Source organism: Eumetopias jubatus, unplaced genomic scaffold, assembly GCF_037043125.1.
Source record: "Eumetopias jubatus isolate StellerSeaLion01/CBP00866 unplaced genomic scaffold, mEumJub1_p1.0 scaffold_4, whole genome shotgun sequence".
Lineage (NCBI taxonomy): Eukaryota > Metazoa > Chordata > Mammalia > Carnivora > Otariidae > Eumetopias > Eumetopias jubatus.
Genome location: NW_028274810.1, coordinates 61,786,734 through 61,813,109, shown reverse-complemented (window position 1 = coordinate 61,813,109; position 26,376 = coordinate 61,786,734). Strand labels below are relative to the sequence as shown.

The following is a 26,376-nucleotide window of genomic DNA, read 5'->3' as shown; positions in this document are numbered from 1 at the left end:
GACGACAGGATGGTGTGTCTTCTGCAGCAAGGACAGAGAGAGGTGTTATCTTGGCCCACAGAGAAACCCAATGTTTACCTCATGCGCAGTTACTGAATAGGTACCATGAAAGTCACCAAGCCTTTGGCTGTTTCATGAGACATGAGTGAGTGACACTATGGATTATCAGAAAAGAAACACAGGCCTGGGGGTCGATTCCATTTGCATTTGAAGCTCGGATCTGCCTCTTTTTAGTCCTATGACGTCACGCGAGCAGCTAGCGTCCTGAAGGCCATCTGTGGAATGGGGCTAGTTGAGCCCATCTTGAGGGGTTACTGTGAAATTGAGAGATACAGTACGACATATAAAGTACACTCAATCCATGGGAGTGGTTGCTGTTGCTCATGGTCTTCCCTACAATAGACATCAACACGAAGGAAGGCGATTAGGGCAGCCCTTTGCCCCGACGTGGGAGCTCTTCACTTCCTTTAAAGCAGCCAAGGGCAACAATAAAAGTAGAGTTTTCTAAAATACCAGTGTCTTTTCAATGTTTGATTATTTCCAGCTAAAGGAAAATAAGTGGGGATTTTCGTAGCATTTCTTGCTGGTCTGAATGGAATGTCCCTTGGGACTTCCTTGGACCTTCACTTCGTATTGATAGTCTCCATCTCTATGGAGACTGTTTGTTCACTTTCTCTTCATTCACTTTTTTCCAATAAATATTTATGATGCGTCCACAATGAACAAAGGACAGACGTGAGAGCAACTGGGGAATATGCAGTGATTATAGGTCAAACCCTTTTATAAAATTCCTGCGAGGGGGGCACCTGGATGGCTCAGTTGTTAAGTGTCTGCCTTCGGCTCGGGTCATGATCCCAGAGTCCTGGGATGGAGCCCCACATCGGGCTCCCTGCTCGGCGGGAAGCCTGCTTCAGCCTCTCCCACTCCCCCTGCTTGTGTTCCCTCTCTCGCTGTCTCTGTCATATAAATAAATAAAAAATCTTAAAAAAATAAATAAATTCCTGTGAGGAAGTTAAGAAAAAGAGTACGGGGCGGTGGGGCACCTGGGTGGCTCAGTTGGTTAAGCGACTGCCTTCGGCTCAGGTCATGATCCTGGAGTCCTGGGATCTAGTCCCACATCAGGTTCCCTGCTTGACAGGGAGTCCGCTTCTCCCTCTGACCCTCCCCCCTCACATGCTCTCTCTCTCTCTAATAAATAAATAAAATCTTAAAAAAAAAAAATAAGAGTAGGGGTCGGCCCAAGTGCACTCAGTGAAAAAGAGACACAGGGATCTACGTACTGCACAATGCCAGAGGTCACTACTTCTAGGCTTCGGTTCCAGCCAGGACTGAAACTCAGTGCCATTCCCACTCCTGCTTCACAAAGAAGGCTGAGCAGGCCCCATACAACCTCCTCCACTCAAGAGCTGCACCGGGGACCTTGTATTTGCTGTGAACATCACACCCTACGCACCACGGCCTGGCTGACTACCTTAGCTGGGTATTGTCTGGTTCTGGCCTTCCCTGGGGTCTACTGGTGTGTATGTGCCATTCACGCCAAACTTATCTCACTGAATTAGCAATAAGGAAACAGAAACACCCAAAGTGTGGGACATACTGTAAAATAATTGGCCAGAACACTTCAATAAATGCAACGTTATATATATATATATCTATATATATAGATATATATATATATATAAAAGATGAGAATCTGTTGCAGATAAAGGAGACTAAAGAGACTGTATCAAATATGAGTGAAACTTGATTAGATCTTGGATCCAAAAAAAATCTATAAAAGAGATATTGGGACAATTGTACAATTTTGCATATGAACCTTATATGAGATATTATTGAATGTTACTTTTCTTGTAAAAAAAATGTGCATGGGGGGTGTAGTTGGCACATGTCTGTGTATATGTAGCTTGCCATAATCCCTCAGGAGAAGAACAAAAAACTAAAGGGAATCTACATACAAGATAAGGAAACAAGATGAAAACTGATGAGCCATATGCAATATTGGTTGGTTTTACTATAAAACGTGATCCAACTGCCAGGGAATCATTGGGATGCCCCAGAGCCTATGGGGTGCTGTATTACCCCGTACTTCCAGTAAGAATGGGGCAATCTGTGCAACAGGCTTAGCAAATACTTTAGAACAATGAGAAGTTTTAACAAAGCATAGTGTACTTAACTTCATTTTTAAATAACATGATTACACTGGTTTCAACTGGCCAAACAGTTAAATTTAGCAATTAATAACCATCATCAAACATTGTCTCACACTAATCAAATTCAAATCAAGGAAGTAATTTTTTTTTTCTTTGTTCACGGTATTTTCAATTCATGGGTAGAAAACAGGATGTGATGGTAATGCACATTTCAGAGTCACAGAAGCCTAAATTCAAATCTCAAACTACCTGCCTGGGGCCTCATTTTCCTTGCATATAAATGGAGGGGTGCTATGGCTTGGAGTGTCCCCTCCCCCCCCCAAAAATTCATAGTTGAAGTTCTAGCCCCAGGACCTCAGGGTGTGACCTGATTTGGAGATGGGGTCTTTACAGAGGTAGGTAAGTTACAGTGATGTCATTAGAGTAGATCCTAATCCAATATGACAAGTGACCTGCAAAAATGGGGATATTTGGATGTAGAGATGCCCGTACAGGGCATACAGAGGGGATGCCATATTCACATGAAGACCACCGTCTTCGGCCAAGAAGAGAGACATGCAACACCTCTTCCCTCACAACCTTCAGAAGGAACCACCTTGCATCACCTTTGATCTTCAACTTGTAGCCACCAGAGTTGTAAGATAATAATTTCTGCCATTTAAGCCACTCATTTCGTGGTACTTCGTTACAGTAGCCCTAGCAAGCAGGGGCAATAGGACCTACCCCAGGGAGTTTTAATTTGGGGGAGTAAGGCAAGGAAAGCAAAAGGAAATGAAGAGAAATCTGTGTGATTAAAGGGTAATCCTTAATTCTGAATGACTGTAAAGAGAAATAACTTTAATTATGGCAGTTAGTAGCAACAAAGAAAATCGTATGAATATATATGTATGTATATATACCTACTAAATAACTGAAAGAAAATCAAATAAAAATGACTAAAAGGAAATATGCCAAATGGTAATAACATCTGTGTTAGGTAGCAGATTATGGGTGATTTTCTCTCTTTTCCCAAATTTTGGGTAGTTTAAAACATTAGTGATGAAAAACAAAGTCATAGATTTTTTAAAAAGGCTAAAAATTTATGCTAGTGTCAAAATACTTGGGTTTTTCCATTTTTTTTTAAAGATTTTATTTGTTTATTCATGAGAGACAGAGGGAGAGAGAGAGGGAGAGAGAGAGAGAGAGAGAGAGAGCAGCAGAGGGAGAAGCAGGCTCCCAAGGAGCAGGGAGCCCGATGCAGGACTCGATCCCAGGACCCTGGGATCATGACCCAAGCTGAAGGCAAACGCTCAACCATGTGAGCCACCCAGGCGCCCTCCATTTTTTCTGAAAAACTTCTAATATGTATCAGGCCCCAAGTTAGGCACGAGGAATATGGAAGTAAAAAGAGAACATCCTTGCCTCAGATTTCACTATCAGGGTTCTACATAAACCAGTATTTATCCTTTACACCTCTCCAAATACATGTAGGCATGCAATATTTCCTCCAAATTTCAATCTCCTGTGCAAAATGCTCTAATTCAAAGAGGGAAATACCGATAAACACATCAGAAACTTTTCTTCTAAACGTCCGGTTGTTCAATAACCCAATCAGCTGTTATCACTTCTCTGATTAAGTCCAGTTGTCAAAAACACCACCTGCAAGTGGGAATCAAAAGAGGGAGACAAGCTGTCCCTTCATCTCATGACAACATCTAACTGATGTTAGGGTAACCTAACCTGTCTGCAGATTCAAGGCCCTGGCCCCTCTGAATTCAAGTGTGCTTGCATTTGCTGGTTGAGCAGCACATCCCTAAAACTATGTAGGAACAATAGCAGTTAACTGCCGCATAAACAACGCTAACGGTAGAGGCTGGATACCCTTAGATCTTGTCTCTCAAAAGCCAGGCAGCATGGGCTACATTCTTGATGCACATGGGGGGCAAAGAGCACACATTTAAGATCACTCATCTATGACAAACTGTCCCTTCTGGCTCACAGCTAGGAGTCTCATCAGTTCCAGAAAACTCAAGTTTTCCAAATGTGTGCCCCAGAGTCACTGCACCTCTTCTAGGTGGTGGTCCCAGCTGACCCAGGCCCTCCCAGCCTCAGTTCTGTGGTCAGTGGTTCTGCCAAACCCTCTCATTTCCTTCTGTTGTCGCCACTGTTCTATTTCACCCCCTGCCCCCTCCCCCAATCTTACCCAGCAGTTGACAGGAAGTGGGTCTTTACTGCTTATGGAAGTGTTTGCTTAGTAGGTACAGTTTAGATACATAAAAATGAAGAACAGGGGGAAAAAAAAATGGAGAACAGAACCCGCCAGAACTTATTTTCTCCTCCTTGAGTTATATCCCTGAGTCTTCTCCATGTTTGTCACTCTTCTCTAACCAACCTGTGCCCGCAGGGCTCCATCTATTGGGTCGGTTTGCTGCTGTTCATCTGTGAAGATGAGTATTAGAAGCGTGACTTTAGGGAAGGTCAAATTTAAAAACCTGTTGGGGGGGGTGCGGGGAGGAGGGTCACGCGTACGTGAACACAGCGGTGGGTACTTATGAAGGGCAGTCTCCTTCCCTTCAAACCTTCAAGTCTGACCTCCTTGAACAGACACCATACCCTTTCAACTCCACTCCTAGCAGAGAGCAGGCGATGAGTAAATGCTGCACGAATACACGGGTGAATAAGTGAATTCATGAGCATAGCTGCTTCGGATCTTGAAAGAAAACCTTTGGTCTCAGGTCAGACAGCCTTGCTAGAATGGTCACGTCTGTGTGTACCACCTTCGTGGATCATTTCCCTCTTCTGAAAAAAGACATACAAGAGTGGTAAGTCCATATTCTACAGGCATGCTGATTAAGCGGACAGAGGAAAGATAACAGCTCCTGAAACCAACTTTCGAGGGTTTTGGAATAAACTCTTGCTGTATGGAGAAAGTTTATACTTCCTCCATCGATCTCAGAGTCCCTCTCCTCCTCGGCAAGTCCCGGGGCGCTGTTCCAATCCCACACTGCTCTGTGCTGAGGCCAAAGCCCCGTTTCCTGCCTCAAAAGGTCCTTTGTTTGGGCTCTCTTTCCAAATCAGCGTATCCTGAGCTTGAACCCTCCTGCTTTTGAGAACTCGGATGCCTTGGCAGCAGAAGGCCTTGCCAGCAGGTTTGTAGTCCTAACAGCTTTCAAAAACCTCAATGTGAGGGCATGTCTATAGCTAAGAAACTCTTTTCACGGGAGGGGGGGAGAGAGAGTATTATTTTAAGAGTTGCAAAAACAACTTCAAATTGACTCTTTAGTCTTTAATTGCTACCAGAAGACTGAGAACTTCTTGTTCTCTTGTATTTAATTAAGATGATAGTTTTAATCAACTTTAAATGATATTGGTTAATATGCTCGGCTTAATCTCTGAGGCAAGTTTTGCCTCAGGACACTGGAATGCATTAAAGATGAACTCCCAGCGTGCACTCTCCCAACTGGAAAACACCTTCCTTCAGCGAGAGCCGATGGAAAGGTAGCTGCATGGTGCAGCTGCTATAGGGTTCTCTGGAAGGACTCCAGAGCTACTTTTCAAAGATCAGATAGGTTACGTCTAATCCATGCTTTGTACACTACACATGCAGCACTCTTACACGCTTATTTGTTCTGAAGCTTGCCAATTATCTCGGACAGATAACAGTTCCTGAACAAAAAGTTTTGAGGGGGCAGGGCAGAGATTAATGCGGAAGAGCCTATGGTCTGCCAGGCATCTTCCAATCTTGGGACAACCTCTAAGACAGGAATTATTGTCCCCAATCCTGGGACAACCTCTAAGATAGGAATTATTATCCCCAACTGCCAGATGAGGAAACTGAATTTCAGAGAGATTACGACCCTTGCCTTGGGTTGTGAGCTAGCAAAATGGTGGAACCAAGATTTGAGCCCAGAACTACCCTAAGACACACCCTTTTTCCATTCTTAGAATGGAACACTTTAGGCAAGACTTAAGTTGGGGGAACTTGGTAGGTGAACCTCTTCATCTCTCCTCTTATGTTGAAATCCTGTGACAGGGTTCAGGCATTCAGTACGGTCAAGACTCCCAACTAACTGAGCACTGCGCTAGGTTCAGCCTTTTGTATTTTATGGCCACAAGCAGATCTTAAAGACCATCTAATTATACAGCCCATTATTTAGGTGAGGAGTATTAGACCAACAGAGGGCAAGTGATCTGCTTAAGGTCGCTAACTAGTGCCAGAGCGGAGATGACTTGAGATGGGCGGGGGGGATGGAAATACCCCAAGGCAGACATAGTGAGCGAGTGGGATGAGCAGAAACCAGCCATTAGAATGGATTCTCTCTCCCACAGGCAGAGAGGAAGAGGACGGTGCTCTGAAGAGGGAAGACATGATCAAAGGCCAGAAGGCAGACATCTGTGGGGTGTGTCTAGGAAACAATGAGAGCAACACGGCTGAAGGTGGGTATCAATGAGAATACCTGTGCCTTCAGAATAAGGCTGGCAGGAACTCGAAACTGTTAACAGTAGATGCCTCTGGGGATTAGAATTTAGAGGGCTGACAGGTGAGAGGGTTATTCCCTTTAAGCATAATCGTATTTTTGGAATTTTTTTACTATAAGAATATATTACTACGCTTTGGGATGTTGTGTTAAGGTTTAAAAGGCTTTGTAGATTACTGACACATGGGGCCAAGATCTGGTTTGCAGAATAACCAAATCCATAGTATACAGGGATGCTTTAAAATATGGTACTTACTGGATTTAAACTTGAACTTGCACAAGACAAGGGTTTCATTTCTTCTGGATTTTACCCATTTTCCAAGACAGTTAACTTCTCTGAGCCTAGTCTTCCCATCCATAAAATAGGAGTAGGCAGGGGAAAAACTTGATGGTCAGGTCCCCCCACCTCCTGCATTCTAAGATTTTTCTAAAGCGTGGTCATCAGTACTGGTCAGAGCTGAGACAGAAGAACCACTCTGCTACTGGAATGCCTTACTTGAAAACGGTGCCAAACAGCATTCTCCCGATTCGCCATCCAAACAACTGTGATATTACTACCCTCAGCCCCCCAAATCAATTCTGCTACCTCTCTCTGTACGATGTCCGTGCTGTACTTCTAGAGTCGGATCTACCAATGTCTACTCTAGAATACTCACGGGCAGGGACCACATCCAATTCATCATTAGATCCTGACACCAAGCACAGTACCTGGTACATTAAAGATGCTCAAGGAATATTTGTTGAATGACAGATCACGACCACTTATTCTGGGGCTTTTAATGATAAAACTAATTAATATTATTAATAATGATAATAATTACTTGAAGACACAGTACCAAACATAATTGATGCTGCGTTACAATTACAGGAAGACAGATTTCATATTAATATACTCTTTGAGGCCAACAGTCACAGGCAGGGAAAGCTACCTGGCTAAGGTGACCCAGTAAGTTAGAGAGTAAGGCAAAGAAAGTTAGGACAGAAACCCAGATTTCTTATTCCCAGTTTGGGCAACTTTCTTCTGCAGAAGGCTTCTGCTCTCTCCCTGAAGAACCTCACCTAAGGCAGGACCAGATGAGAAAAACCTCTCACTCCAAACACAGGCCTAGCTTTTAAGGTAAGTTAAACTTTTTTTTTTTCCCCCAATGGCAGCTATCATCCTTAGTACAAATTCAGTCTGTTGACCAAGTTCAAAACACTGTACGAATACAAAGTTGAACTCAAAATATCTAACTGCATTTCATTTTGTTACATACCCAAGTCTCTCAAGTTAGTTAGTACTTGATGGGCTGTTACAAACTCTAGCAGCAAAGGGTTTTTTTGTTTTTTGTTTTATTTTGTTTTTTTTCCATTTCATCACACTGCCTCGCAGGAAGTATGTGTTAAGTATCCACTGTTTAGCTTTATAATTATACTTAATAATAATGTAGCTATTTATAGAAAGAAGACATACCGTGCCAGGCTACCTTACCATTGCGGTTGTAGAGGCAGAAAAAGTGTTGTTTTTCTTCTTGCTTCTTGTATCTATTTTCTAAAATAACTTTTTCTTGGCATTTTCTTTAATAAAAAATTTTTTTGAAAGCATCTTTCTTTTTTTAACAAAATATTTTATTTCAATTTGATTTGGTTAACGGCTGGTATATTATTAGTTTCAGAGGCAGAGTTCAGTGATTCATCAGTTGCATACAACACCCAGTGCTCATCACATCAAGTGCCCTCCTTAATGCCCATCCCCCAGTTAACCCCATCCCCCCACCTCCCCCATTTTCTTTAATAAAAATTGTTAAGCATCTATTATATACCAGGAAGTCATACCCTATTAAGATGGAACTGTACAAAACTGAAAACAAACCAGAGTTCCCACCTAAGAAAGATCAATACAAAGGGCCCAAAGAAGGTCTAATTCCACCCAGAGGAAATCAGGAAAGGCTCCACAGAAGGGGCTGCACTTGAACTGACTGAGTATCATGAGGTAAGTAGCACATATCAAATGAAGAGAAATGACAGTAGGAAAGCACGTGGATTGGCCACAAGATGGAGATGTCTGGGACAAGAGTATGGAGCAACGGAGGAGGGGGGGACAGGAAGCAAGGGAATGAGGAGCAGGAAAGACTGGCTGGAGTCTGATTCTGAAGGGTCTCAAATATATTTAAAAGTTTATTTTGTAGTCAATGCGAGGTCATAAAAGTCCTGGTCTTAAGAGAAGGACCTATGTGATCAGAATTGCAGTTTTAAGAAACGACTCTGTACGCTTAATGCATAAAGGATATATGGGGGAGAGCAGACACTATCACTCTAGAAATAAACCTCTAAAGAAATATTTTCAGCCACAGGTATGTGACAGCATGCACCTAAAATGAGAAACAGAGAGAATGCAGAGAACAAAATCAGAAGATAAAATATATATATTCAGCGCACAACACAGATACAGCTTTACAGCCTACAACATTTCCCTACATATTTGGGACACCATACCCTTGGGTCTCAATAGCTCTATAAGGCAGGGAGGGAATGAATCGTCACCCCCACTGTATCATTCCTAAAGTAGCAATGACTTGCCAGGGGTCCCCCAGCCAATACAGCAAAGCAGGGAACAGAGCCCAAGATCAGCAAAGAGCTGCCTCCTAGACTCCATACTGGAAGTTTTTCATTTAATTTTCCACTACCTGGCTTTGTTTTCTCCATCAACTGACTGTGTGTCTTATCTCCTCATCTTCTCACCTGCCCCTTAAGGGCAGGATCCACCTCTTGTTAAAAAAAAAGGAAAAAAAAAAGCCTTTGCATGTATCTCAATACTGAAGGATAGATCAGATAGACAACGGGGTCCCAGGAATGTTCTCATCTGCAGTTTTGGTCAACAGCCAAGAATGCACTTTCCCCTTGGTCTTGTGGGCATCTCCCATCCATCACTGACCGGTCCACAGTAGAGAAGCAGCCCTCGCTATGACTCTATGATCCGAGGGGCCTCTTGCCAGATGCTTTGCCTCTCTGCACTCTGAGTGCGAAGGAGCTGTACAAAATGGGTCTGCTCTGAGTCCTAGCTAACTTTTCCATGGGTCTGTGTTTGTCAAAGCTTCATGCCAACTCTGTCAGAAAAAGAAACGCCACAAAACTTCTTTTAGGAAGAGGAGAGAAAGACCTACTTTATGCACTTGCTCTCATGCTAATCACACCACCATTCAAATCCCAGATGAATAGGAAACCTACAATAGCCTGGGAAATACACAGAGCCTGTAACCAAAACGTAGGCTACTTCACTCAAAATGTTGCATTTCCCTGCCTTTTTAGCTCCTTTGGAGAAGACTGATAAAAGGAAGGGTCAACAGAATGTGAAGCTGCCATCCCTCTGCAGAAAAAGTCAATCCATTTCTGTATGAAATCCGCAAAGTATTCTCTTGCCCCGGCCTGTCCTTCTCTAATGCTCTACAGAAGCGGAGCTTCTCCCACATATTTTCAATAAAAGTGGCTGCATGGCATGAGTGACCAGCTCCAAGCAGATTCCAGCAAAGCACTTCCCCCGGAATCTTAGTAAATGATCTCTGCTAGTGATTAACTAGCTGAATTATTAATACAGCGTGTCACCACCCACCAAAAGGAGTTGAGAAAGGCATTGCTGACTAGGTTCAGAGAAAACTAAAATGAACTCCAACCTCCTCCATCATAGGGTTGTTGTGAAATTCAAGTCAGTTAATAATGCCTGTAAAGTCCCTTGCATTACTGCCTGCCAGAGAAGGATTCACCGAAGTGCATGCCCTTCCCCCTTCCAGCCTGAAGGCTGTCAGTCTAATCTCTGTCCTCCAGGAATTTTACAAAGAAACGGGCAAAACTAAAATGGGCAAAAGGCTTTAAATCCCAAATCACACTTGGAACACTTTACAAGGCCTGATAATTTCATTTCAAAACTTTCTGGCTGACTTGCTTGCTTCATAAGCTTATTATTGAAAATAGAAGTCAGTGCAAATTCCAACGCCAGTCTTCACTGCTGGAGGAAAGAGCAAAGGTGTTGACTGATTCTTATCCTAGGCACTCGACCACTTTTCCAGTCGCAGGATCCCCAGCAAGCCACTCGACCTCTCCAAAGGGCAACTGCTTCATCTGTAAAAATCAGCTCTAGCAGTATCTCCCCTTTGGCATTATACCTATTTGGTGGCGCTCAAAAGCATTCTTTTCCTAGCCTCTTTCCAGTTGGCATTTGGAGAACGACATCCTGGGCGTAGTGTGGTATTTGTGTTTTATTAGCTTTCAGGGTTTAGGCAGCTAGAGATCTAGAATGAGAGAAACTGAGGCAAAAAAGGATATTTACACTCTAATTCTCAGATGCATACTTTATCATTTGATGGAACTATTCACTGAAAGATTATAATTAATAATAACTGGATTTCACAGCTGAGGCCAGCAGAACCGCAAACATCCAATTTAAGGCAAAATCATAATTAAAGGTTCTTCAACCATCAATGGCCCTAGGAAAATTAAACCAAAAATCAAGACGGCTTATTTCCCTCATGGGATTGAAAGCACCCAGTATTTTTAATGTTTTGACCCAAGAAGTATATTTTAATTTCCCAGCCAGCCCCTGGGAGTCATGCATTCACCCAATGCCTATGATCAGATCTTCCAAAGCAATGATTTACTAGGATGAGTGGAGCCCATCATCCCTTCTGCCTAGGTATTGGAGTTACTCTCTCCAAATGGATTTAAGCAAGAAGCCCACTAAACAAAAGACTCAGGTAAGGTGGTAACACCCTTGGAAATATCTTAAAAAAATCTCAGCCTGCTAGAAGTTCTTCCCTATAATCACAGTATGTGCAGTTGCTTCAAAAGACAACACTCCGTATTTAATCAAAATGTCCATCAAGGCCAAGATGACAGCAAGACAAACGCAATGTAAGAACTAACGTATTCGGCCATTCTTCCCCAGAAACCTATGGAGGCCAAATTGACCAAAACAGCTACTTTGGGCAAGCGTCTAATGAAATCCACCGTGTGGCTGACAAGCATTATCTGCCACTTCCTGTTAGTGGTTGCAAACTCCACAACAATGTGGGTCATTTGTGGGGAAGAGGTTACTAGTAGAAGTTCTATTCACCACATTTAATGAAGGTGCTGCGCCCACAGCCACTAACCAGAGAAGCTCACAATTTCTCAATGTGACCCAAAGGTTATGACAAACCACAAGGACAGCAGATCAAGCCCACGGTACAAAAAAGGTCACTAACAGAGCAACCCGTTACTGCTGCCTGATGTGAGTGACAAAGGCCTAGTTCAAGCCCCTCTTCCCATGACACGGTGTCTTCCTCTCCTCTAAATTCACAGAGCGGCGTATCTATTCCAGGATGTCCAAACTTTTCACCACCAAAGATGCCTACCACTTCCTTCTTGACCCTCTGTGACGTCAGGAAGATGTCTTCATTTACCAAGGAAACTGTACTTTAAATCACTTCTCTCCTTTTTTTAATCAAAGCATAGAAAGTGGTAAGCCCATCTCCTTATTAGTGGAAATAAACAGCAAGATCAGAGTGAGTGGACAGGTGTCCTTCCACATTCAAATCATAGCACAGAATGCCAGTGCTTGGACTAGTCGAGGCACAGGCTGATGCTCTGAGTTAGTCTAGACTAGCTGCACACTGGTAAATGTGTTATAGTACAGGTTAGCTATTTTTGAAGTGCTGAAAAGAGCATAAAATGCCCCATAATTGTCCTAATACACCTTTACAGGTCCAGAGAGCCCAGGGTGAGAATCCTAAGTCTAACTCATTTTGGACAAATTATCACGTGTCACCCATGTGAGAGCCAGCACGGAGGGGTGCAGACAAAGGGGGCTTCAGAAGCCTCGGAGAACAAAAGCAGTAGAGCCCAGTGGTGAAGGATGGCCCAAAGGGTCAGACGGCTTAGGTCTGACCCCAATATTGCAAAAGTCACTTGCCACAGAACCTCTGAGAAGTGATTTTTTAACTCTCTGAACCTTATTTCTATAAAACGGAGATAAGAGTAATAAGGACTCCACAGACTCAGTGGGGGGACGAAATGAGAGAATGAGTGCACCCTGCTCCAACCAGGGAGAGGCACAGAGTGGGTACTTGATAAATGTCAGCAACTGCCATTATTTTGGCAGGCCTGAGTCCCAGCCCAGCCCCCACACACATTACCTGTGTGAACCTGGGCAAATCATTTACCCTCTCTGAGTTGCAAAACCAGGTGACTGACATCTACCTTATTCTGTTATTGGAAAGATGAAGCAAGACAGTGTCTAATGCTCCTGATAATAAAGATGTCTTTTCCTCACCCTTTTGTCATATTGGTGGTTTCATTTTTTAAGCACTTACAGTTTAATTTTTAGAATACATCCAACGTGACGCTTCTACTAATTCCTAAAGATGTGTGTCTGGGTTAACAGTCTTTACCATCTCCGGCATCTGACACGTGAGTCCAAAAGATACACGGTAATTCTGAGACTTCTGAGTTGATCATTATGTACACAGCCATACATCTAGCAGGGAAAAGGTTAAATGATCAACCTCATCAGAAACTACAGTTCTACTGCATGGTCTTAAAAAAATACTGCAAAACAGATCCTAGGAATATGAAGGTCTTAATATTAGGATCTGTACTTTCAACTGTTTTCGAGAGACTCTGAAGATCTGAGGCTTGTTTTCACTTTGCTGAGGCAGAAATCTGCTTGTGACATCCCCAGGTCTGTGGAAGTATGTTACTCAGCGGGTGAGCGGGTCTAGCTGACCACCCAGCATCTTTTTCTCAGTCAGCTTCATTGTTCTCTGCTCACTCATCTTAAACCCAGTGACAGTAGTGAACTGATTAAAAACTTTGCTTCTTTGTGGAAAATGGCTCAAAGAACAAAGTGACAGTAGAGTGGTTTCATGAATATGTTAATTCCAAAGGTCTTTGGTAAAACTTTTGTGTTTTCTCCTTACATATTTTAATTAATCTTAGGCTATTTCTAAAATGGCGCAGCCACTGTGCAAAACAGTTTGGCAGTTTCCTCAAGAAGTTAAACACAGAGTTACCACGTGATCTGGCAATTCCACTCCTAGGCATAGATACCCAAGAGAACTGAAAATGTGTGCACACATAAAAAACCTGTACATGGATGTTCACAGCAGCATTATTCATAATGGCCAGAAAGTGGAAAACACCAGATGTCTGTCAACTGGTAAGTGTATAAAATAAATGTGGTATGCCCATACAAGGGAATATTATCTGGCAATAAAAGTCAATGAAGTACTAATACATGCTCAACAAACACACCGTACATACGTGATACAGTATGGATGAACCTCACAAACAATATCTCGAGTGAAAGAAGCCATTCACAAAGACCACATATTCTATGATTTCACTTACATGAAATGTGGACAATAGGCAATAGGCAAATGTACAGACCCAAAGAGTTGATCAGTGGTTGCCATGGGATGGCGGGACCAGAGGGTAAATGGAGACTGACTGCCAACAGGTTTGAGTTTCCTTTTGCAGCGATGAAAATGTTCTAAAATTGATAATGAGGATGGTTGCCCAACTCTGTAGAATATACCGAAAGCCTGTGAACTGTACATTTTATATATGTAATATATATGTATGTAATGTTTATATAATTCAGGTATTATATCTCAACAACACTGTTTTAAAAATACCATTACAACCCAAGAAAAACTGTTTCTCTAAACCAGAAGGATTTCCAATGGCCCATTTATTTTAAGGGGCGTTTGAGGAACTAAGAAATTCCAGAGTGGGGGAAGAAAGAGAACTTATAGCTTCATCTGCCTAGTAAGGCTATGACCATGAAGCATTTCAGTAATCCTACAAGATGGATGTCATTAAGCCTTCTATAAACACTGCACTGAAAGCGTTTGTGAGGGAATGGCAGCACCACCGTTCAGAGGCTCCCACCTAGGAGATCAGGAGCTACCTGTCATCCCCCTTACGCACTCTTCTCTTCTCTGTCTCCGGTGCTTACGGTCCAGCTCTGCCTCCCTGTTACCGGTCTCCCTCCTCTCTCCCATTTCCCTCTCCTCAAACCCTGCACAGCTAAAACACAACTCAGAGCAGATTAATTCTCTCTTCAAAACTATTCATGAATATGTTAATTCCAAATATTGTCTATAAAACTTTTCATTTTTTTCCTTACCTATTTTAACTAATGTCACGCGATTTCTAAAATATGGTGCAGCCGCTATGGAAAAACCATTTGGCAGTTCCTCAAAAAGTGAAACACGGAGTTACCCTATGACCTAGCAATTCCACGCCTAGGTATATATGGTGTTCGGTTTCTATATGACATTTTCCATAATAAAAAGGAAAACGAAAACAAAAATAAAATTTCATTGGCTCAGCTGGTCCTCCAAAATACAGTTCAAGTTCCTCGGCTGCCTGCCTTTTACAGCCCCCCCTTCGTAACCTGGCTCCAACTATCTCTCTCCAGCCTCATCTCCAACATCCCCCTTCCGTCGCCCAATACAAACACACAATGCTATACCACACTGCGGCCTCGCACACTCACCCTTCCCAGACTCGTTCACGTGCACCCTGCTCAGCACCTGTTGCCCCCTTTGCTGGATTACCCTCTCCCCTGTCTTGGCACGTGAGCTAGGATTTCTCTTGTAGGACCCAGCACCATGCCCTCAGTCTTCACTCGCCTGCTAAAGCTCCTCCTCTACCACCCCACATCAGCAACACTTAGCTTGTTTAATTCCCCAAGTCTGTTTCCCACTCACCAGCCTGAGAATTCGTAAATGTCAAGAAACCCTGGGGGGCCCAGCACACAGTAGGTGCTCCAGAAACAACCACAGAAGACAGGATGGATACTTGAAAGACAGGTACAAACCTAGACTTAAACAGGCTCTCTAGAAATTACACTGATTGATACCGCAAACTCATTTGGGGGCCTGATATAAAGAAACCATCAATGAGAACTGCTTCCTTCGTGTCAATATAATTATGTGTATTATGTGCTTTGGGGGTACATAAACAGGAACCAAAGCATACTGCTTATTATGACAAGGCGCTTATACTGATTTGCATTTCTCTGCAAAACTCTCGAGGCATATAATTTTGTTAATTTGTTACAAACCTCAAAAACACACTCACCACCAATATTCTGATTGCAACGTATACTTTCAAAGCACATAGAAATCAACAAGTTCCTTTCAAAAGTTTCCAACTGGATCCTATGTGTGTTGTTTGGTTTGGTTTTAAATTGGGGAATTTTAATGCAGATTCTGATTTATAAAACTGGATCTAAAAGAAGGATAGTTCCACAAGGATGTTTGAGAACCTGACCTAGCTTTCTTTTCACTGTTGGCCCCACCAATTAATGCCTGACCTTGAGAAAATTATTTAATCTGAGACTCCGTTTCCTCCTTGGTCAAACGAGAAGAGTTTCTACCTCAAGAGGCTTTTAAAAAGCAAAAACTTCGAAAACTTGGGTTTCTCTTTCTTCTCTCCTGTGATACATCATTTGCAAAAGCGGGTGCCTATTCAAGCTCAAATCAGTCAGCAGTGATCTTGGGTAATAAGCACTTTCTAGAACAAGTGCCAGTTGGAAGAACAGTGGCATCCCAAAACTCCCCCGTCCTTCAGATTTTCCTCATGTCTCTCTGGCCTCACTCAACTATTACCCGAGGAATCAGGATTAAAAGTTAACCTGTTTGTCTTGTTCCCTTTTCTTTTTAAGATTTTATTTATTGGGCGCCTGGGTGGCTCAGTTGGTTAAGCGACTGCCTTCGGCTCAGGTCATGATCCTGGAGTCCCGGGATCGAGTCCCGCATCGGGCTCCCTGCTCAGCGGGGAGTCTGCTTCTCCCTCTGACCCTCTTCCCTCTCGTGCTCTCTGTCTCTCATTCTCTCTCTCTCAAATAAATAAAATCTTAAAAAAAAAGATTTTATTTATTTATTTGTCAGAGAGAGTAGAAAGCAAGCACAAGCAGGGGGAGCCGGAGAGGGAGAAGCAGGCTCCCCCTGAGCAGGGAGCCCAATGTGGGGCTCGATCCCAGGACCCCGGGATCATGACCCGAGCCGAAGGCAAACGTTTAACCGACTGAGCCACCCAGGTGTCCCATCTTGTTCCTTTTTTTAAGGAACACAGACAAGAGAAAGAAGAGAGGACCTTCTCCCGCCGGAGAACCGGACCTCCCAGACAATACCAATCTCAAACTGACAATAAACACTACCAGAAAAGCAAAATGGTATAAAGGCAAGACATGGGTTGTAGGCCCTGATCTTTCAGCCTCACCGGACCCCTGCAGCCTCTCATACTCACCCTTCCCAGACTCGTTCACGTGTGCCCTGCTCAGCACCTGGAGAACCGGACCTCCCGGACATTTCTCTTGTAGGACCCCACCACCCAGTGCAGGCCTCGGGCTCGTCTTGTCACGTTGAGAGCACAGAGTAGGGTGTGGTGACAAAGGTGACAGGGGCTGCCACCACCTGTGGAGCGCCCAACACCACGTACCATACCTGGCATAGCCCTCACACCTCCACGACGCCCGTACTATCCGACTTTACAACGCAGAAAACGGGGGCCTCAGAGACACTCAGTGACTTGTCTAAGGCAATAGACAATAACAGCAGGCAAGCCCCCATCTGTCAGACTCAAAAGCCCGTGCTCCCCCACTCCCACCTCCTGCCCTGGCCTGCCCCAAGAGGCCTGGGTTTCTGACGGAAATAAAAAATGACCTTGATGTTGTTGATAATGACAACTCCGAGAGCTACTGTCAAATCTTGAAGATGCCATGAATCTAGGCAGTGAAGAACTGTTCTAACAGCATTTTTGTTATTTACGCTGTCCACAGCAACACACTCTGAGCTGTTTTGCAATTATTTATCTATACCTAGCTCCTCACTGCCCAACGAGGTCCTCAAGACTCATATTTGTGTCAGGGCGCCTGGGTTGCTCAGTGGGTTCAGCGTCCGACTCTTGATTTCAACTCAGGTCATGATCTCAGGGTCGTGAGGTCAAGCCCCATGTAGGGCTCTGCACTTGGTGCGAAGTCCGCTTGAGATTCACTCTCTCCCTCTCCCTCTGCCACTCCCCCCGCCCCGTGCTTATGCGCTCGCTCACTCTCTCTCAAATAAATAAATCTTAAAAAAAAAAAAAGACTCCTATTTGTGTCCTAGATTGGGCCCTGTAAAACATCGTACACATTCCAACTCAATAAAATTGAAATTAATAAAATGGAAGGAACTAGAAAAGAGCGAGTCTTCGCTGCATTAACTGCATTGAAAAGTGGGCAGCAAGACAGATTAAAGGTGACAAGGGCCCTGGAAAACTGAAGACTACTGACCAGCTGGGGCCCATGGGCAAGTCCCTGAACCGCCCTGAGCTATGAAACGAGTCTGGTACCTATACCACATGGCTGGCCTGAATAATCAACATGGTAACAAATACAGCTACTCCCTCCCTTTCTCCAGAAATGTGGACATGGCCCTAGATGACGAGCATTTTGATCACTTTCAATCCCGACTGTTCTCTTCAGTTAGATTTTTCCCGGGGCTGTCAAAAGACACAGAGAAGAGTTGACCCTAAGACAGACCATTTGTCCCAATTCCCTCCCAGCTCTCCTAAGGTGTGTCTGTCCTTCTCTTAAGATGATATGGCCAAGTCCCTTCCAAAGGGGAAGAAGAAAGCAACCACCAGAGACTACCGAGGTCCCTGCATTGTGACTTTCCCAGATGGGGTCATCTCTCCTCCACTGCTTTTCTTCGGCTGAACGAAAACATTTGTGTTCCCTCTGCCTGGTTTTTGCTTAGGATTCTCTTCACAATTGCTCCCCACCCCCCCATAAATTTCCGGAAACTTTGCTGCCAAATAAATGAGCAGATTTCACAGCACCATTGAGGAGTAAGAACACTGGGAAGGGAGAGAAAATACTACTATAACCATGAGTAATAATAGCAACATGAGACCTGATAATCACGATAGAGTGCTCTTCTAACTTCCCAAAGCGCTTTCAGAGTCACGACTTCACCACAGCTTCACCATATCAGGGTGTCGCCGGGTCTCTTGCCTCTTTTCCAGATGAGGACACCTTTCCGCCTGGAAAGGTGAAATACTTTTCGCCCAAGTCGCACCCAGATTGGAGGGAACCCAAAGCTGGTATTGTTTCCACAAGACTTTGCCAAGCTAACTTTGATCTTTTTAAGGGCTCTATTCCGAATCTCGTTTATTCATTTCACTTTTCACTCAGACACAAACTTCAATATCTCAAAAGAAAATATTTACAGAGTTAACACCTCATTTTTCCAAAGTGGTCACTAGGCCGGCAACTTCCACTACACAGAGCTCAGTTTAGGACCCAGAAAAAAATAAAAATCCCAGCCTCTCAACAATTAGGAGACACCACCACGTCCCTACGCTAAAAAAAAAATCACCGGAGACCTTCAGGCCTGCACCCAGAGGTAATTTTTCCTTTTGAACGAATTCTAACAAGTTTCATTATCTTTGCTGAAAAGATAGGTGTGCTGGCCACAAATGAAAAAAACCTAACAATGTGAAAAGTGCCAGAACATTCAGTCCAGGGACAAAAAGCCCCAGACGTAGCCAACTGCCCTTAAGACACCAGCTGTTAAACAACACAGCTGATTCTCTGATTGGCTGATGAGAATCACCAGAAGCTTTTAAAAAATACAGACTCCCAGGCCCTGGCCCAAAGCCTGCTGAATTTGAATCGCCTGAGAAGGAGCCTGAGAATCTCTATTTCTCACCAGATGGGTCTCCTTACTAGGTGAGTCCGTGAGATGTTGATGTTGTAGACATTCCCCCAAATGAGTGATTATTCCTCCAATAATGTATACTGGTTGAATTGACCACTCGGTAGGGTGTTTCCATAAATATAACTGCCTACATAGAGAAGTCCTTGACTATGACTACGGTCTCATTAGCAACATGCTTTGACCAACTGGGCTTGCCAGCCCAGACAACTGCACAGGAAGGGGAAAGAAAGAATCCAAAACTGACGGGAAATCAAAAAGGGCTCAAAGTGAAAAAGGCCACCAACTCTGGCCTTAACAGTCTCCCACAAAGACAGCTATACCCTCATGGTGTATCTCTTAAGTATGCAAGAAAGCTAGGGAAAAAAACCCAAAAAACCAAAAAGCAAAAACAAAAGACCCTAACTGTTCAGGATAATGAGGAAATAGAGGTTTTCAACCATTCTGGAAAAGGCAGCGTGGCTTACCTACAAAACGGAGGTTCCCTTCTTTACTTCAACCCATGCAAGATGCTTGGCTGGACAGTTCGCCAGTTGACTAATGAAAATCTGTTTCTATATTCTGTGGTTCACATGGTAGATTAAGTTATCAAAACCTAATGAGTTATTAAAAACACATACTTAGTGAATATAATAAGAGTAACAAAAAAAAAGGGAAAGTTACCTATTGTGCTTGTGACTACAACTGACCCTTGAACACAGATGTGAACCACACAGGTCCACTTACACACAGATTTTTTTTTTTCAACACAGGACAGTACTATAAACGCATTCTCTCATCCTTACGATTTTCCTAAGAACATTTTCTTTTCTCTAGCTCACTTTATTGTAAGGACATAGCTTATAAGACATGTAACACACAAAATATGTGATAATTGGTGTTTATGTTAATGGGAAGATTTCTGGTCAACGGGAGACTGTTAGGTTTTTGGGAAGTCCAGTCATATGCATTGTTCAAGGGTCAACTGTCCTATAAATTTCAGGAGGGCAGGTTAAAGGACACATCTGGCCAAGGAAAAATCTAGCTGGTTTCTCAGCGTATTGGGTTAACTTTAGTAACAGTGCTGCTTTTCCCTCCAGAATGAATACCAATATAAGCTAATTGTCAGCATTAAGTCTTTGGTTAAAAAATGTAACAATTCAATCGATGATGAATACTCTAACAGAAGGAATGACGGAATGACTGGGTTTCTACATCACAGTATGTATCTACCAGTACAGAATCCTAAAATTGTTAGTGCTAGAAGAGGTCTGAGAAGATGATCTAGGCCCTTCCCTCTCTTTGCAATAATGAAGAAACCCAGGCCCGGAAAAGTCAAGTGCATTTCTCCGAAGTTACATAGCATCGAAGCAGCAGTCCAAGGCCAGAACTCCTATTTCTAGGCTCGTCACTGAGGTAATGTACAATGAAGAGCTAAGCAAAATGCATGCATGAGGGAGACATTCAACAAATGGGTCATTCCTCTCAGCGAGAAATCTGTCACAGAACATTGCATGGCAGCTTTATGCATTAGATGTGATCCTGCCCATTTTACCAATGGAACAAAAAAAAAAAAAAAAAAACCCTGAGATCCATAGAACACCAACTTGTCCACACCACACAACTGGATGGTGGCGTTGGCCAGCCTGGAACCTGAAGCTTCTGGGTCTAAGTCTCTTGTTCCCTTCCCTATACCACACTACCTCTCTTCTAGGATGAAAAGTGAATAATTTAATAATAGCACAAGATGATGTTACATAGCCCATATATGGAACAAGTTCTAGGAATTTTATCTGAACCATTTAACTGAAAATCAAAAAAGGACAAGAACATTCTGGAACCGCTAAATTACACAGCATGGTTGCTGAGCATCCAAATTCTAAATTTTTACCTGTTTGAGCTTCTTTCCCTGTGCTTCATGATACTCCACCCTTTGACTGCATTTCCTGGTGGGGACTGGCACAGGAGTCCGGCCTTTCAGACTAAACCTGACCAAGCACCTGCTTCTTCAAACGTCTCCCACCCCTCCTGGTATAAGTTCAGCTCACCTACCTTCTGGTATCAAAAGCCAAATGAGGAACAGTTTTTGTTTGAACAAAAGAACCTTCTCTAAAGAGGGCTCAGCGTACCCTGTGAAGATCAGTTGGCTCAAGAGTTCTGCTCAGTTTTAGGGGCTGCCTTCTCAGCGTTAAGTTTCGAGTCAAAATGAATGGAAATCATCTGTCTTCAACTTACTGGGCAAATACGACATTCTCTTATTTGAAGCGCAGCTTTATGATCTTCACTGTAATATTACTGAGTATTAATTTCATGGTCTCATCTACCTATGATTCTGAGACATGTATGAAGACAACCACAAAGCCTTCGTCCAGGGCTCCAGGTTATAAATCTCCTGCATTTGCCCTTGTGTTTGCCCAAGTTCTTGAGAGATTAAAAAAAAAAAAAAAACTGTCACATTCAAGATTTCTTCTGATCCTGACAGCCACATAATGAAGTGGCCATTCTGCTCACCGTTTTGCAGATGAACTAACTGAACTCAAAGGATGAAGGGCCTTGAGCGAAGTCCACGCAGAAAAAGCTGGACCTGCCTAAAACTGCCTAGCCCTCCAAGTGCATGGGTTGGAAGGAGGCAATCAGTAAATAGCTGGGATGAGGGACAGGAGAGAGGGAAAGCTGGGGCCCAGACACTCAGCATGGATTTACCAAATCTCTGCATTTTGCTCCAGCCACTAGCTGCTGGTGTTCTTTCTGTGGAACCATGGTCTCATGGGGTAAAAAGGTGCCCTCAAAAATCTGTGAACTACTTAGTCTCGGAACCAGCTCCATATCCAAACAATGCCGTGGAGCAAGACAGCATCACTGACCAGAAGAGTTCAACCACCTCTCTCCACTTGCTTTGGCGCAAATGGGTAACTTGGAAATGTGGAGAGGCAGGGCTTTCTGCAAACAGCTTCAGGTTTTTTGGATAAGAGCCTTGAGTCTGAAAGGGAGATGGACTCCAGTCATGCTCACTGAAAATGAGGCATCGACCCAAATCGACTTCAGGGTTCATCTCAGAACTTCCACATGGTTTTCTCACCTATGAAATGGAGATAATCTCTTCATGAAGGTTACAGCGAAGAGTACACACATTTATATTAAGAGGCTAACAAAGCTTAGAAAGAAAGCTGTTCCTCCCTTCTTGCCTGGGAACAGCCTCCACCGCTCTCCTGTCACCCGGTACACCAGAACCAGTGCTTGGAAAACATAAGGCAGGACATATTATGTAACTGAAAGGAAAACAAAATCAATTTCAGAAAAACTAGAGCACAAAGATTCTTAACTGTATTTATAAAAGCAGTAAGTTGGCAAAGACAGCTGTTCAATGGGCAGTAAACTCCCTTTGGGGTTCTCGGACACCAGATTCTTTTGGCCTTCAAACAAGAGGGGACTTTTGTTTTTTTGCTAAGAATTTCACATTCCAAGAAGGTACGTGAAACAAGCTCAACTGCTCACATATTTCCACTCACATAACACTTATGTAGCACATCAGCTTTTATTTTTTCCAGATACAAGGAGATGAAGCTTGGTATATATTCCTGTGAGAGAATAAACAGAAAACTATGTTTCTCTTTTTTACTATATTAGTGTCCTGTAATCCAGACCATATGATCCATAAACTATATAAAAATTAAACCATACTGACAATCTTAGGCAAAAAGTGAACCAAGAAGAAATCATTTTTTTTAGGGCTGTTGTGTAGGGGATATTAAAATCACATGTTGTGTTATTCATTTTCTTTTGGAAGCCAAATAGAGTTCTCCTGCGCAAATTTCTCAAGTATTTACCTTACAGTTTTTCCTCTTAAAGGCAGGTGAGGCATTAAACTAGTGATGTTGTATTTTGGTCTATGCATAGGGGAGACATGGATAAGTCACTTTGAAAATGACTTTGTTGGCATGTTTGTTTTTTCTTTTTTTAACAGCAGGGCAAATACTCCTTAATAGATAGCTATGTGCCTCAGAATAAAATGCAGGCTCCAGTTATCACCTTTTTTTGGTAAACAAAATCATTTATTCCAACAGACCAACCGTGAGTAAACATAATCAAAAGCTAGGTAGAGAATATTAGCTTTCGGGGGACACAGGGAGAGTTGGGGCAGATGAAGTGAAATGTGCAAACATTCACCTTACTTGCACTGTCAATGCACAACACTGTCTCTGGCTAAACTGCAGCTGATAGGTGTGTCTTCCGGCAAATTCCTTCACACTTCTTTCCCCTTTAATAAGAATGTACCACCTATCGGGACTGCCTTCTGAAATCAGAAGACTGGAAGAGGGGAGGAGAACAATGAAACTCTCCAAAGGCTGTCAGGCGTGTTTCTAGCTTTGCTTTCCTAATCACAAAGTAGGAGGTAGGAGGGTACTCAGCACAGGCTGTCTGGGAAGAGTTTACCTTACCACCAACAAAACACACCAGTAAACACTGGGAAGCCCCAGACAAGTTTACAGCAAACAGTTTCAATGTGTTTAGTGTTCTCCTTGTACTCCCCCAGGACCAGGGAGGGCCTTTTAAAAATTCAACAGCTTGGCAGCGGACTTTAAATACTAATCTTCCCACTGTGCAGGATAATAAGCCCGCGCGGCCCACAGGAAGGCAGGCCCCCCAGTGACAATTCCTTTACATAGCATCTTAAAACGTCCAATTTCTATGAAGAGGTGGGAAGGGAATTTGCCACCTGAACTAGTCACCTCTCTGGCCTTCCACAGAGCACAATTTTACCCACAGCTATCTCCCGGTACCCAAAGGGAACAATTCTTATGTTTTAATAATTCTAAGTATCCCATCTTCCTTTGACTCCCAAACGTACTACGGACAGTCAAGCCACGGGCAGACGGACCTCAGTGAGGACCTTGCTGCAGAAAAGATTCACGAAACACGAGAGAAGTGTAACTCCAGCCCACTAAGTCTCTGGTTTGCACAGTCTGCACGGACAAATCCATTTCAAAGGGGACTTACGTCTCCGTGCAGGAGTTCTATTTTAAGGGAACTGAATTGGGAACACAGATGTTTCTTCAGTTAGCAGAGTTGGCAGAACAGCTCCTGGACCAAATCCGAGTTCTTAATGCAGGAAGGGGCCTTAGGAGAGCATCTAATTCAACCCACTCACTCAACTGATGAGGAAACCGAGGCCCAGGAGGCAAGGAGGTGGCACGCCCAGCAAGTGGCAGAGTAGCAGTGTTCTGATGACAAGTCCTGTGCGCTTTCCATTACACCATGAATCGCTTTAAAAAAAATATTCTACTCTGACTTCAACCTTGGAACTCCTGTAGATTCATGTCAATAGCTTTCTCCCCGCCCCCGCCAAGTTTATAAATCTCCTCACTCCCCGCTCCATTTTTTTTTTTTTTTAGTGCCCACCGCTCTTCGGGCTGGGGAATCCAACTAGTTTGGAAAACAGAAAGGGACCATCGCCTTAACTTTCTGAGACTGCAGTTAATCGTGGTCCCCAAACGCGATCCTGATCTTGGATTGCTTTCCGGGTGCCTCAGTTTCCTACTCGGTGAAATGGGGCTCCTCACCCAACCCGCACAGAGTCGGGGCGAGGGGTGGTCGAAACTAAGTCGGTGACACCTCCTACCGCCGGCACACAGTAGGCGCCTAACAAGTGATAGCTAAATGGGTGCCCGCATCGAGCCCCCGGGGCGCACCTTCCAGCCCCACCGGGGGAGGGGGGCGCGGACGTGAGGTCGGGGGCTGGGGGGAAAGCCAGGGAAAGGCCAGCTCGAGTCCGGCCGGGCCGAGCCGGCGGCAGCGGAAGGGTTGGGTGTTTACACACAGCCAGCGAGCGAGGAGGCTGCGCGGCTGCAGGCAGGGGCCCCAGGAGATCCATCTTACTCGGATCGGGGGCACCAAGCTCCGCGCGGGCTCGCGGTCACGGTTCCGCCCACAGCCCTGCGCTACGAGGCCGAACCCCACACTTCCGCGGGAGCCTGCCTGAGCCTGCGGCCGGAGGCGGCTTCTAAGGGGCCGGGCTCCAGTGGCCCGGGAGAGCCTGAGCGCGCCCCACGCCCGCTGCCAGGCCGGGAAGTCGGCGGCCCGGGGAAGGGCGGGCTCGGGGCGGCGCGAGGGCTCCGGGACAGGGCTGGCGGGGGGTGGGGAGGCTCGGGGCTGACGGCGCGGGGGCGCGGGGCGGGGGCCCAGGCTCACCCATGAAGAGGCAGAAGAGGTCGAGGCAGATGAGCAGCACCCGCTTACTGCCGCCCTTCCTCGGGTTGTTGTTGAGCGCCGGGCTGCCGCCGTTCTTGCTCTCCGGAGCGATCGCCTTGTCGTACTTGTAGTTTTGCATGGCGCTGGCTGCGGCGCGAGCCTTCGGCCCCGCGAAGACGCCCGGCGGCGGCAGCCACACACCCGCGCGCCCGGCCCGCCTCCCGGCCGCGGCTGCTCGGGGACGCGGAGGGTCGGGCCCCGGCTCGCTGCGCGGCGGCGGCGACGGTGCAGCCCGCCGCGCGCTTCCCACTGCAGCCCGGGCTGTTTTCTGCTCCCCGCTGCTCCTCTGCGCTCCTCTCTCAGCCCCAAACCGTCCGCAGGTCCAGGGGGAGGAGAGCCGGCTGCCGAGCAGACCCTGCTGCAGAGCTGTGCTGCTCGGGGCGCGCTGGGCTGGCGCGTGTCCGGCTGCGCTAGCGGGTGAGTGGGCAGCGCGGGCGCCTGGCCGCCTTCTTCGGCTGCTGCGTACTTAATGAATGGGAGCCGCTCCGAGCCCCGCCGCTCCGCAGCGCCTGCCCCAACTCCAACTTTCCCTCCTCCTCCTCTTCCTCCTCCTGCTGTCGCCGCGGCTGCTGTTGTGGTCGCCTGGGTTTGTTTCTGCACTTTTATCGCACGAGGTCCTTTTAAAAAGAGAGAGAGAGAGGCAGAGGGAAAGAGAGGGACCTCCTTACTTGGCTCTGAAGAGATCCCGAAAGCACAGCCCCTTCCTTAAGCTGCCTAAGACGTAGGATAATTAAGGCCACATTTTCCCCCACCCCCTTCAAAAAAAAAAAAAAAAAAATCCTAAAAGGAAAAGTTACTCTCAAACCAGAGAATCCGGGAGCC

At 44.8% G+C, this 26,376-nt stretch overlaps 1 protein-coding gene across 1 annotated transcript in view; it reads right to left on the bottom strand.

Annotated features, from left to right (window-relative positions):
- Positions 1-25,636, bottom strand: part of PLPP3 (phospholipid phosphatase 3) — an 82,444-nt gene extending 56,808 nt beyond the window's left edge. Inside the window, exon 1 of the mRNA XM_028106843.2 lies at positions 25,495-25,636. Coding sequence (XP_027962644.1) covers positions 25,495-25,633 — 139 coding nt within the window. The 5' untranslated portion in view covers positions 25,634-25,636. The remainder of the gene's footprint in view (positions 1-25,494) is intronic.
- Between the last annotated feature and the right edge of the window lie 740 nt (positions 25,637-26,376).